Source organism: Corvus brachyrhynchos, unplaced genomic scaffold (assembly GCF_000691975.1).
Source record: "Corvus brachyrhynchos isolate BGI_N302 unplaced genomic scaffold, ASM69197v1 scaffold93, whole genome shotgun sequence".
Taxonomy (NCBI): domain Eukaryota; kingdom Metazoa; phylum Chordata; class Aves; order Passeriformes; family Corvidae; genus Corvus; species Corvus brachyrhynchos.
The window spans coordinates 1,501,346-1,515,052 of record NW_008237273.1 but is presented as its reverse complement, the minus strand read 5'-3'; the positions used below and the strand labels follow the sequence as shown (position 1 = coordinate 1,515,052).

The 13,707-nt window shown below is 43.1% G+C and overlaps 1 protein-coding gene across 3 annotated transcripts in view; it reads left to right on the top strand.

Moving 5' to 3' along the window:
- Positions 1 to 2,908: 2,908 nt before the first annotated feature.
- HACD4 (3-hydroxyacyl-CoA dehydratase 4) overlaps positions 2,909 to 13,707 on the top strand; it is a 15,456-nt gene continuing 4,657 nt past the window's right edge. Inside the window, exons 1-3 of one of the 3 annotated variants that reach the window (XM_017730602.1) lie at positions 2,909 to 3,027; positions 7,018 to 7,121; positions 8,027 to 8,124. In XM_017730602.1, coding sequence (XP_017586091.1) covers positions 7,025 to 7,121; positions 8,027 to 8,124 — 195 coding nt within the window. In that variant the 5' untranslated portion in view covers positions 2,909 to 3,027; positions 7,018 to 7,024. Of the gene's footprint in view, positions 3,028 to 7,017; positions 7,122 to 7,996; positions 8,125 to 13,707 lie in introns of all 3 variants that reach the window. The other 2 variants (XM_017730601.1, XM_008630857.2) reach the window with 2 other exon arrangements.

Sequence of the window (13,707 nt, the reverse complement as noted above, 5' to 3'; positions counted from 1 at the left end):
CACCTCTTTCTAGTCTAATAAAAGCTGTTACCTGTTACTTTCTCCTGCTCATCACAGTATAAAACCACCACTGCAAATCACACAGCTAAAGGGACCTCACATGTGTTTTCAAATAAAAGTTGTATGCAGAAAAAACTCAAGAATTTAGAGAAGGATTTCTTGTACTAAGGAATAGCATCAGGTCTGATTGGCCAGATCAACTTCAATCCACTGGCTGAATTGTATTCTACATCTCCCAAAGGAGAACTTGAATATATATGCAGCGATTGATTTACGAGCCCTGTACCTTGGCTGCATTGCTACAGTGCATTGCCACTCAAATATGTGCATTAATAGGAGCATTATAGTTCAGGTGAGAAGTACACCTTTGAAGTGAATTTTCTAGTCATTGCCCCTTTCCATGCCACATTCCTCATCACAGAGTAGGCATCAACATCCTTCCTTTTGGAGGACAACATCACTCCTTTCATATGTCATCACCCCAGGAGATTTTTTTTTCACCAGGGAATGAGCATCAACTCCACAGGGCCACACTGCTGCCAAAGGAAAGCCCTCAAAATGCTTCAGTGGTGGGCAGCACCTCCCTAGCACTAGTCAGGTGCAGCTGCGCCCGCTGCCCCTCCACCCCTCCAGGCAGGAGTGGCCACCATCACGGACAGGAACGGGAATCCAGCCTGGAAGCCCTTGCAGGTGCCCTTGTGTATTGGGTTTGCATGGCCTGGGTTTTTGGTAGCAGCAGGGGCTATAGGGGTGGGTTCTGTGAGAAGCTGCCAGAAGCTTCCCCCACATCTGGCAGAGCCAATCTCTGGTGGCTCCAAAGATGGACCCACCGCTGACCACAGCTGGGCCAATTAGAAGTGGTGGTAATGCCTCTGTGATAACAGGTTTAAGAAGAAATAAAAAAATAAGTTGTTGTGCAGTTGTAACTGCAGCCAGAAAAGAGCAGAGTGAGAACATGTGAGAGGAACAACTCTGCAGACACCAAGGTCAGAGCAGAAGGAGGGACAGGAGGTGCTCCAGCAGCCTGTGATCCAGTGGAAAACCCGGTGGAGAGAGGGGTGCTGCTCCCAGGCTGGAGCAGCTTGTCCTTGGAGGACTTCACCCTGTGGAAGAGTGACCCATGCTGCAGCACTTTGGGGAGCACTGTTGCTGGTGGGATGGACTCACATTGCAGCAGGTCACACAGAGCTGTTGCTCATGAGATGGAGCCACACTGGAGAAGTTTTCAGTGATCTGTCTCCCGTGGGAGGGACCCCAGGGTGCAGCAGGGGAATGACCCCTCTCCCTGAGCAGCGGGAGAAGCCACGAGTGATGAACTGACCAAAACCCCCATTCGCTGTCTCCTTGCACCACTGGGGTAGGAGGTAGAGCTGGAAGGAGGAGGGGTTGGGGGAAGGTGGTTTTTTAAGGGCTTATTTTACTTCTCATTACCCTGCCCTGATTTTGTTAGTATTAAGTTCACTTCATATCCCTAAGTCGAGCCTGTTTTGCCCATGATGGGATTTGCTGAGGGATCTCTCCTGGTCCTTACCACAACCCATGAACCCTTCGTTAAATTATCTGTTCTCTGTCCAGCTGCAGAGAGGAGTGAGTGAGCAGCTTTCATGGCATTGGGACAGTGTCAACCCCCGACACTTTATCACCTATGTTAGCCAACAAGGTTTTGCACGTCACAAAGCTATGTGAGCTTTGTTTCTTTTAGGTATTCGAAAAGAGCTGTTCTTTCTGCTCCTGGATCTTGTTACAGTGGTTACAGTGGTGAGCTGCACTCTTGACAGCATTAGTCACTCCAGTTGTCCTCCCACAGGCAGGCAGTGTGGAGGCTGTTTGCAAGATCTCAGCTAAGCCTTTCAATAATGGTATGTTTAATTGCCTAACTCTCTATTTAACACTGATATATTATTTCCTCCTGAGAAAGACAGAAACTCTTTAGCCTAGAAAAAGATGATTCTGAAGTAGTGAAAGTAAGCTGCCACATGGCAGGAAAGCCAGTTGTAACTGTGTGACCCTTGTGCTCAGGTCTCAGGTGGGAGATACAACTGTGGAAAACACAGTGTCCCTCTGTCCCTGTCAGGAAATCATCCACTAGCCAGGGAGGCATTTCACATCTCTCCAGGACACCACAGGGAGTAGAGATGGTCCTGGCAGGAGCTCACTGCCACTTGCAATAGGGAGGAGACCCAGAAAGGGATATTTTATCCTCCAGCATTTGGTACCTACACAGGACATCCTATGCATATTATGTTCTCAGTGCATTCTTCATTTACAGTATCAAATTTCAAATCTCACTGCAGGATGGGGTGTGATTTCAACACGAATGCCTGTGGCAAAACTTACTTATTGGCAGAAGGGTGTTTATAAACAAGTCAGAGTATTCTTCATCTGATTTATGCTGAGATATCCCAGACACTTAGGGCAGAAGTAAACTAGGATGCATATTTTCACCCTGCCAGTAGTGTCCATATTTCACAGGGGCATGAAAAACCACACATTTCTATGTAAGTGGAAAATTCTTTCCTCTATCTGAAGTAATTTAAAGTTCTCCTTTTATGCTGTGGTCCCATCTTTCCTGATCATTTGATAGGGTTTATAGCATTGCTGTAGTGCTGATGATCTAAGGATAAAAGAAGCATTACAATTTTGCATTTCTTCTCTCTAGTAATCCTTTAAAACATTGCTCTGGGTTAAGGAATAAAGTTAGTGGGATTTACAGACTAGCTTACTGGTACAACAGTAAGATACCAATTTAGATTAGGTTAGGTTAGGGTAGGGTAGGTTAGATCGGGCTAGGCTGGGCTGGGCTGGATGGTTGAGGATCAGGGCAAATGCAGTGGAGGTATTTGGGTTTAGAAACTTCTTTCTCGGGAAGTGCAGTGTTGTTCCTGCTTAGTGCTACATACGGTGACGTCGTGGGGTGGGGGAAGAGGAAAGAGGAGGGGTGATCTCCTAACAAACAGCTGTTGCAGCTGCAGAGAGGAAAAAGGAGAAAGCTCAGGAGCAGCAGCAGCAATCCGACCCCTGCAACAGGTAATACTTCTTGAGTGCAGGTGACATAGACTGCTCAAATGCAAAAAAACAGTGGGTGGGATGTGCCTGTGGGAGAAAAGTACAACAGCTCTACTCAGCAGCGCTCTTCTTCCTGAACTGCAGAGCTTGCAGCTTGTCATGGGTGGGAAGGGGAAGACACAGAAGTTCAGACCAACATGACTTAATGTGACTTAGAAGGAAACCATGTCAGCAGAGGGAATTTTCTAGCAGATCTTGCCTGGTGGGGAAAAAAAAAAAAAAAAAAGGAACATTGCTCTCTGGTTTCAGCACGAGGGCTGGTTCCTCATGTGTGGTCAACCAGCACAGGCACACGCAAAGGCAGCCGAGCACAGGAGCCCTGAGGAGCAGGGAAGTGCTCTGTGCACGCAGGCCTGGGTGGGACCCTCTGCGTGGGACACGCCCTGAGAGCAACCTGAGTGTGGCCTTCGTGCTGGCACCCTGTAAGGGACACATAGATGGGTCAAGGGCTGGCCTGAGCTGGGTGCCTCGGCTGTGCTGTCACCTTAGCTCACGGAGAGCATGCTCCTGACCACCCTTCAGACACTGAGGGCACCTACCTCCACGCTTGCCTTGGATGATAGTTACCACAGAGACACACCGAAGACCTTTGTGGTAAAAATAATAGCATGCAACAGCTACACTTTGTGAAATTTCTGCCCGAGGAAATACACCAGGCTTTGCAACTAAATTGATAAAATCTTTGCTGTGGGTGCTAGTTCTGACATTGCTTACATTTTGTCTAGTTTTCTGTGTTTTGAGCCCACAGAGAAAGCAGGTAAGTTTTCTGCTAAGCAAGGTTGATATTACATGAGATAAGTGCATCCCTGGCATTTCAATCTATTTGGCATAAAATCATCCACAGTAAACAAGGTGAAACTGACAATTAAAACAGCAGACAGCAAGTGCAGCCTTCTGGGTCTATCTCCTGCAAGACCCATGTTTGTTTCTTTCTCCTGATATCAATGCAGGCAAGAGTACTGAAATGTGCTGTGACATGCCAATGCCTTCAAATGAAAGAAACTTGAACACCTTAACGCAAATCACACTCCAAGGGAGGAATGTGGCAGGAGGGGAGGCACCAGGGTGGCAAAGTGAGGTTTGGAAGACTAGCCAGCAAGTCTGGGGCAGGCTCAGGGACTGAAGCACTACCTGATGGATAGTCTGTGTTTTGTCTGCAACAGTGCTGCAGAAGCAGGTTCTGTGAGTGAAATGTGGAATCATCCCTTCTGTGAACTGATGGGAGCTGGGAATCTAAAAAAAGACCATCTCTTCTGCCAGTGACCTTTCACATAGAAGCAGATGACTGAATTTTGTGTTGTGACACAGTGCTGTTGAGACAGGCAAATGGGTTATCTTCAGCCTGCTTCTGTTTCTCTAGGCAAAGAGGTCAGCCTTCGGATGAGAAGGACCTCAGTGAAAAGTTGCATTTCAGTTTCCTTTTATCACACTGAAATCACCTTTCAGTCTCTTCAGATTTCTTCACTTCTGTGAAAGGCTTTTGTTTGGTTTTAGGTACCTTTTGTGCAGGGATTAACAAAGTAGGGTGAAAAAAGTGTGATACATTCTCAGATCAGGGCTGTTTCTTCACAGTGGAGAGCATCAGCAAGGGAGGGAGCTGTGCTGCTTGCAGCTCTGGGGCCGGGATCTGTCTGCCGTGTAACACCAGCACACTGCCTGCCACCACATCTCTACACTCCTTGGGGAATATGGGACTCTCCATAAATGTCAACAATCTGTACACATTTCAGCAGTCACTGGTACATTTTAAAGATGATGTGTTGTAACGTGCAACAGCTGCCACATTGCCAAAACACTAATGTGAGGCTGCATTTACAAATGTTACTCTGTGTTTAGTGAAGATTAAGTACCTTAAGAACTGCAGAAACAACAGCTTTCTAGCCAGCCAGTGCAGGAAGATTTTGGAAAATACACCCAAATCACTGAAAGACAGGCTCTGAGGATGACAGACAGATGTAGCAAACTAAACTTCAGAAGAGAGAAACCATATGCTCATCTTGCATCCAGTGCGAAGCCCACACAGCAGTATCAGACCAAAGAGAGTGGTGGAGCTGCTGACTGGAAAGACTCAAGATTTTCATATCTGTTCCTGTAACTTCCATACAGTAATTCCTATCCATCCAGCAATAAGGCTGTTTCTTAACGCAGAACAATGTTCCTAATTTTTTGTCTTTTTACAGTATATAGTTTCCCAACTTTCTCTTACCACAAGATGGAACAAAGTGTCATTCAGTAATAAAACAGATGGAATTTGGATCAATATTAATTGATCTCACTGGACTTTAGTTCAATTCAGTTGTATCTTACTTTTCCTAAAAGGAGGTTATATATGGAACAGATTCCTTTGTTTGGGTCCTTCTGTCTTATTTTCACAGTATCAAAGACAATGATGTCTCTTGGGAGATATTTTATTCCCACAAATCTTTTTGTGCCTATAGGAGTGAATGTGCTTATAGATATGAATAGCTGTCATCCTACATAAGTGGAAAATAGGAAGACAAGCACTTTTTATTACTTCCCTGGGATTTACTTAGAATAAAAATTTAGAAGATCAGTTTATCTAGATCAATTTAAACAACTCTATATTGTAGCTTATGGTCCAATGCTATGAATAAAGTACAGGCATTTATCAAATTTAGATATTTTTGAACAGAGATATTTAGTCCATTTATTAATGTACAGATATAAATGAAATGAAGTTTGTTGGCAGAGACATACCACACAAACACACAGGATCAAGGCACAACTTAAAGAGAATATTGTTTACTAGGGCAAGAAATTAATAGGTCCAACACATAAATTCCAGTACGAAATTAACAAGTTGATTTCCCAAAAATTAGTCTTGCAGCTGGAGGACAGGCAAGCCTCTCATTTCAGAATAGGTCAGAAGCAAATACATTTATGGGAAATTAAGTATATCCAGAGCCTACGAAATTTTGCAACAAGTCAGATTACCACGAAAATTAAGTTAGAATAGCTACAAAATGTAGTCTTCTCCAACAGGAGAAGATTTTGTTTATTAAATACAACTTGAATCCAGAAGTTAGTGGAAAATCTTTGTTTAGACACGTCTTCATCTGGAGGCACAAATTTCTCTTCGATGCATTAGACAGAGTTCTGTTCTGGGGCCTCTGAGAGACACACACAGTTTTCACTGATCTGTTTATATTTCATAGAATCAGAGACTCAAGGAATGGTTTGGTTTGGAAGGGACATTAAGAATTGTTAAGTTCCATTCAGCTTCATCTGGTTCCAACACCCCTGCCATGGGTCCACGTTGCTCAGAGCCTCACCCTTCTCGTGGCATTGAACACTGACAGGGATGGGGCATCCACAACTTCTCTGGGTAACCTGTGCCAATGCCTCACCATCCTCACATTAGACTGTCTTCTTAATATCTAATCTAACCCTGCCCTCTTTCAGTCTAAAGCCATTCTCCCTTGTCCTGTCACTACATGCTCTTGTAAATAGTCTCTATCTTGTTGAGTTCATTTCATATATAGGAAGGCCACCATCAGGTCATCCTGAAGCCTTCTCTTCTCCAGGCTGAACAATCCCAGTTCTCCCAGCCTTTCCTCGCAGGAGAGGTGCTCTATCCCTCTGATCAACTTGGTGGCCTCCTCTGGACTCTCTCCAACAGGTCCATGTCCTTCCTGTTCTGGGGACCCCAGAGCTGGATGCAGCACTGCAGGTGGGGTCTCACCAGAGCAGAGCAGAGGGGCAGAATCCCCTCCCTGGCCTTGCTGCTTTGGATGCAGCCCAGGACACATTTGGCTTTCTGAGCTGCAAGAGCACATTGCTGGGTCATGTCCTACCTCTCCTCCACCAGAACCCCCAAGTCTTTCTGGGCAGGGTTGTTCTCAATTTCAGCTCTTTGATTTACTAACATGTCCAAAGAGGGTGCAGAATGTTATTGTTGGTCATATAGTTTATTATTTTGACTTTCCACAGCTTTACCATGAACATCTACCTGTTTGTGTATGACTTAATGCAATTCTGTGGACACTCATGGATATTTACAAATATGATCATCAGGTTCATGACATTTGGAAAAGGTAAGGTTCCTTCTCTATTTTCCTTAAACATTTTAAGCGGCAGTGACAGACATACAGAAATATCAAGTTAAAGTTAAGATTCTGAATATGTGTATGTCCAATACCAGGGACTGTGTAATTCAATCAGAAAGATAATAATGAACAAATTACTTGTGCCTGTCTTTTACCATTGTCACACTGGGAACGAAGCTCTTGTTTTGCTAATGAGCTTTAATATTCAGCAGCATGCTAGTAATATTTGAATTAGACATAGACCTAAATGTGACTAGGTCCAGTCATCATGGCAAATATTAATCTTACTGAAGCCACCAGGAGAGAATATCTTTGTGGTTATTGCACATGACTCTCTATCTCCAAAAACATTACAATATATTTCTCTTTCTCTTGCCTGGGGTTAAGACAAAAATAGAAAGCAAGTGACTGGAAATTTAAAATAACTTAAAATGGACAGTTTTAGGCATATAAAATGCCTGCCTTCTGGACTAGTTGTTTTAGGCAGTGCATATAGAGGCAGGAACTCAACATGTCCTAGTGTTTAGAAATTCCTCATGCATTTCCTCAACATTTTCTCCTATTTAGAAATACCCTAGAGCGTTATCTCTAAACCAACACATCCTGCACAGTGTTTCCCCACGCATTAAGTATAGGGAATTTAATTGTTTTCTCAGCCTCCTGCCTCTGTGTCAGAGACACACTCGGAGTGGATTGCCTCCTCTACTCCCTGAAGCTTTGCTTCTGCTACCCAGAAGTTTGGTACTGTGTAAACTTTATTTCTTGTCATCTCCAGTGATGATAGGGTAAAAGCAAACCCAGTAGTTGCTCCAGACTTTTACTGTATAACCATCCTCTAATCTTCCTCTCCATTTTGTCTGTAGATTCACTGGCTGACACGTTTTACTCCATAGGACTTGTAATGCGCCTTTGCCAGCTGTTATCTGTATTGGAGATCCTGCACATCCTCATCGGCATTGACAAAAGCCGTTTCCTCCCCAGGTTTTTGCAGGTAAGTTTGTTCCTCAAGACTCTCCTTTCATGACCAACACACATCAGCTATGGCTGTCCCTGGGGACAAGCCCAGGCCGAACTATCCTGAATGTTGCACCTGCAGCCATCCTCAGGGAGCCTGGTTTGCTGATAGTTTGCCAACTTCAGGAATTGCTTCCTCAGAACTGGGCTGGTTGGGAAAGAACTGTTCTGTCAACGTGTTTCTTTTTGAGTGAAAGTGAATAGTGAGTATGTTTGCTCTACAGCACAGACCCAGAAAATGTCCAGATGAGTGGCCACTAGCAGAAGTGGGTCAGTGGCCGATGGCAGTCATCAAATTAAATTCCAGGGGGGCTTGGCCCTTCTAATTTTCTCCCTACATAACCTCCTGGCATCCCAGTAGTACCCAAGTTATCTTCCCTTCCTTCCAGAGGTGATCAACTCTTTTTTTTTTCCCTGACTTCCAGTAAGTTCCCTGTTTAAACAGGCTGGTCTTTTTCCCTCCTAGTGTGTCATATGTTCAACTGTAGGCAGAAAACCAGCCAAAAGATCACATGCTATAGCAGAAAGTAAGATGATACTCTGATATTTTCCTTGCCACACTGTTTTTCTCCTTTTGGGTGTTAATCTCAGGTTTTGGTATTTTTTCTTAATGCATTGGAAAAAGCAAAATGATGACCTGAATTTACCTTCCAACCTTTCCAGTCCTTAGTATTTGAATAATGGTGAAACTTACACTGCTCTCAGCAGTCAGAAGACCAAGAGTAGTTAGTTATGTTTTTAATTTTCTGGATAGCCCATTTTTGTCAAATGATATATTAATGGGTGAAGATGTTCTTCTTTTCAAATCTCCATTAACTAATGTCTAAATAACTAATTAACTAATTGACTACTACAGATCTCTGTTCTTTACACTGCTCACTAAGCATGGTAGCAAATTCAGCAAAATGCAAATAACTGCTTTTCCCTGCTTAAATCCATATGCTTTGACACTAATCTAGGGGAGAAAAAAGTCTCCTATCTACTGTGACCTGTAACAAATCTCACATGTCTTGGAAAGAAGAGCAGCCTGCTCTTAGTCATTAAAACAAGCCTTGTCCTGGCAGAGTTTACACATTCCCCAGCCCTGACATAGTGTGTTTCTTTCCTTGCCAGACTTACAGAAGGCAGAGATCAGGAAAGCCTGCACAAGCACTGTTCTCTGTCATCACAAATGACATTAGCATGAAATGGATATTCTGAACAAGAAAACTGTGACCTTTCTTGGGCAGTGCAGTTTGTGCAGTGCTCTCCAGGGCAGCATGGAAAGGCAGCTCATGGAATGATACAGCAGTGTGACTCCCAGTGTTCACATCACACCAAATATGGTTTTGGATCCTTACTTGGTTCTTTCCCCAGCTGCACTCTCACCACAAACAACTCTCTTCCCTTGATGTTAGCAGCAGTCTCATGCTCCAAACAAGATGTATAAGCTCTTTGGTGGAGACTCTGCTGTCACGTGGTTTACCCACTTTTGCTGAGAGAGCGTGGGTTAAGCAGCTGTGTGCCAGCACTGCTCCCACATGCCTTGTCACACTTTCTTCGCTGCCTCTTAGGAAGAAAGAACCAGTGTATTTTCCACAATGAGCGAGGGAAGGACAGTTAGTTAAGAGATGTTTACCTTGCTGCAGCCTACTAGATTACTGCACAGTCAGGCACTGATAAAGGTGCAAGAATTAGATAGTGGCTGCCTGGTTCTGTGCTCCCACCACCTATTCTGACTTTGAGCTTAAAACATATCCCTGTATGCATCCCTCATAACAGACATATATACGCACATCCACAGTGAAGCTCACCTTCAGTGATCGCTAGGATGAGAGAACGGCTGGCTCAGGCAATGTCACATGGGTGGAGGTATAAATTAACATTGAGTAAAACAAGCTATGAAAGGACCCTGTGGTGGCAGGTTTTCTGTAGGCATTATAGCAAATGAAAGATTTAAATGCATCCTTCAGTGAAAGGTTTATGCCTATTATTGCATTTGTCATGGTTTAGTAGCATTTAAGGAAAACACTTTGAGATACACAATACAGATAGTGGAAAAACAAACTCGGAGGAGTCTTCTGGAAAAACTCCTTGAGGGACAAAGTCTCAGGCCCCCAAGGACCTGAGAAGAGCAAGGTAGGCCAAGGCCTTCACACCATGAAAGAAAAAATTAGTCTTGTGTGATGGATGCGCTGGAGGAAAGTGAGGCAGGGGATAGTCACAAAGCTGGTGCAAAGGGATGTTCCTCAGGGCATTTATAACTTAATAAATAACTGGAGGAGGGCAGGAGAACATGTCACATGTCATTGTTCTCACCAAAACAGAAGATAATGAAATATGATAGTCTGGCTAGGGAGTAAAGGCTGACAGGGCTGGTACCATAGCAAGGAGAGAGGAAAGGTCTAAGAAAAGACTGGTATTTTTGTGAAACAAACAGCAGTTCTTCACCCTGTGCAAACAGGATTTGATTTACCAAACCAAAAGCAATGTACTATGACTTTGTGATAAAAACATTAATTTTTAACTTTAAATATTTAGTGTCACTTTTCTCACTTTCTTTTTTTTTTTTTTTAATATACACTACATTGAAGAGCTACATAAGTGTTTCAGGTACCGACTACGAAACTGCATAGTCATGGTTATTAAAAAACAGAAGTGAATATGCTATTTTTTCTAGCCAAATTTGCTCTGTTTCACTTACTTGATTAAAAACTCAGACTGTCTTGCAGAAAATTATGTCACTCTACAGAACTTGCTGTATCCTGTGAGAGATCAGTGTCAGAAAAGGAAGGTAATTCCAATTTGATTTCAAAGAAGAAATGAAAACTGAAAACACTGTATTTATGCTTTGTGATATGTTAGCACATACTTCCTTTTTATGAATGTGAAAACATAGGACTTAGAGTTTTGTGCTTTTTTTTTATTTTAAAGCAAGAGAGTAGCAACAGAGAATATTTTCATTCATGCAAGGACAGATGATCCACACAGGAAATTATCCACAGCTGAGCAGCAGCACGTGCATTTTATCTATGTGTGTATATGTGTATTTATATATGTACATGACTCCATGTATAAATGCATACAGATATGTGTGTCCAGAAGCACAATATCAACATGTACTACTCTTCTCCAAGTAGCACCCTGCCTCTTCACTTGCAGAAAATGTCCCCAGCCTTTGACTAACCCCTGCACTTACCTTTGATTTTTGTGGGTTGCCTAAAGCTAGGAGTGCTATGAAAGGAAAGAGAATAAAGGCAAGCAGGCAGGCAACCTCCTGATTTATGCAGAAAAAGAGGTAGGATGCCACTGTCTGTCCTCACGGGGACATCACAATTGTCCTGAGCAGCCAGCTCTGTATCCTGCCCCACAGATGTGCTCCAGAGCAAGGCCACGTCTTTCCAGTTTCAGTGTCTGGTGGCTGCTTTGTGCAGCCCATTGCTTGCCAGATGAGACTGCAGTCTAACAGGAACAAAGTACCTCACAGGGAGCAGTGCTATCTCCAGTTTCCTGCTCTTGCAGGTGCTTAACATACTTTACAGTCTGATTACTGAGTTCCATCATGTGTAACTAGTAAAGCTGAGTGCCTCCATTGCTCCCCTTTCCCAGTCTGAATCTCTGATGGAGGAAATCTGCTGAGCTCCACCTAGGTGGTTCTCACTGCCTCATGTTTCTTCTTGTATCCTGGGGAGAGAAGGAAATCCACAGCTTCTTACACTTCCAGATTATAAGGCTGAATTGTGGGTCTCTATAGTCACTCTGTCTCATTGGCCAGCATAAATCTGTTTGAAACTGAAGTTTCAAACTGGAGTTTGAAATGGTAACTACCTTCCTTTCTCTCACTAAAATGGGACCAGATCCTGATCATTTATCCCATGCTGTTTTCTAGCACATTTCCACCCAGCTGCTTCCTGAAAAAGGAGCGACCATTTGGAAAATCTTCCAAATCTTCCAATCTTCTGACATCTCAAAATATGTCCATCTTTTCATTATCGTGATAAACCCCTTGGTCTCTAGGACAACTACCTGTGGCATTTCTCTGAAACAGCTCTTGTATTAACAATATTGCAGAACTCTCTCTACACCTCTCAGTCTGATTTTAGAGTCAGTAAGAAAATGCCCATACCACCAATGCTGCATTCTTTACCACTCTTTATCTAACAATTTTAACTCAGATTCTATTTTATCTGTTCTCTCCAGCACACAATCCCACCCAGTGCTCACCGAGCTTTTACCTTTGTTTTGATTTCCTTATGATGATGGTTGCCCTGCCACGTTTCTTGTATCTCTCTTCTATCTGGTTTCAGATCTGCATCAATAATTCCAGTTCCCCCATATTTCTGCCATGTTCCTCAGCATCAGTGCACAAACACAGGACATGTTAGCTCTCACTTTCTGTTTCCTGACCCATCTGTACAAAAGTCTGCCAAAATCTGACGTTTTTAAAAATCAGTTCCTCAGTTTGGAACCTATGGGATCAGCAGCACAGATGACAGAGGAGGGTGAGAAGCAGGAAAACCATTTTTAGCTGTTGTGGCCCCTCAGTGCTTTCCACGATGAGGAACCAGATCCCTGGGGGACACACATGCTCTATTTCTGTACAAAAAATTGCTCCACGTATTTTGCTGAATAGTGAAGTGAGGCTGCTTTATCTGACAGGTGTGGTTTGTGAAAAAACAGAGTTTGTGGTTAGAATTGTCCATGCAGGAACCCTTAAATATTATATTGCAAAACTACCACACAAACTTGCTGAGAGGCAAAATTCTTACTTTGTTTAAGGTAGTAATGAGGGGAAACCAGTGCAGAATAACAGCACTTATAAAAACAACCTTGGTAATCCACTTTCATTTGGTAACTTTTAACTGACTTGACATCTCAACTTGTGAAATCATTACAACTAACGTACCTTATGGAAGACATGGCACTGGGTAAAAAACCCAGCCCAGTGAAGCTGTATCGATTCATACCAACTGCTTAGGTGCATGTTTTCTACTTCAACAGTTTCAAATAGAGTGTAAATCAGAGTGAATTGTTACTGTTCTGGGACAGCTTGACAAACAACTCTTGGCAGTACTGATACATTTACTTTATAGGACAGGGCATGGATACTGTTAGAAAAGTTGTCAGGAAAGCTGCAAAAAGACACACTTGTTTTTAATTTCTTGAGCTTTAATGTTACCGATGTATTTATTTTAAGCTGGAGACACTGCCTGTTTAATCCACTTTTATCTTTTTATTTGTGGGTTGGATAAAGTTCAACCACTAGAAAAATATTAGGACATAAATATTGTGGCAATCATTCACGTAAGTGACAAGCTTAAACCCACTTCCCCTAACCAAGAATAAGATGGAAAGAAAGATAAGGAATTCTACTTTTCCTCCTTCTTTCTGCAAATCTTACATGAAAGAGATTCCTTGCAACACAGATCTCCAAGATATGAAAAACAGATCTGGGAGTGTAAGATTAGTACTTTCTGGCATACAACCCTCCCAAGAAGGGCCTTCTCTATACCACTGCCTCCCACACAGCGTACAAGCAAAGAAGCTTATCCCTGCCAGCCCTCCAAGTACCTAGGTGCAG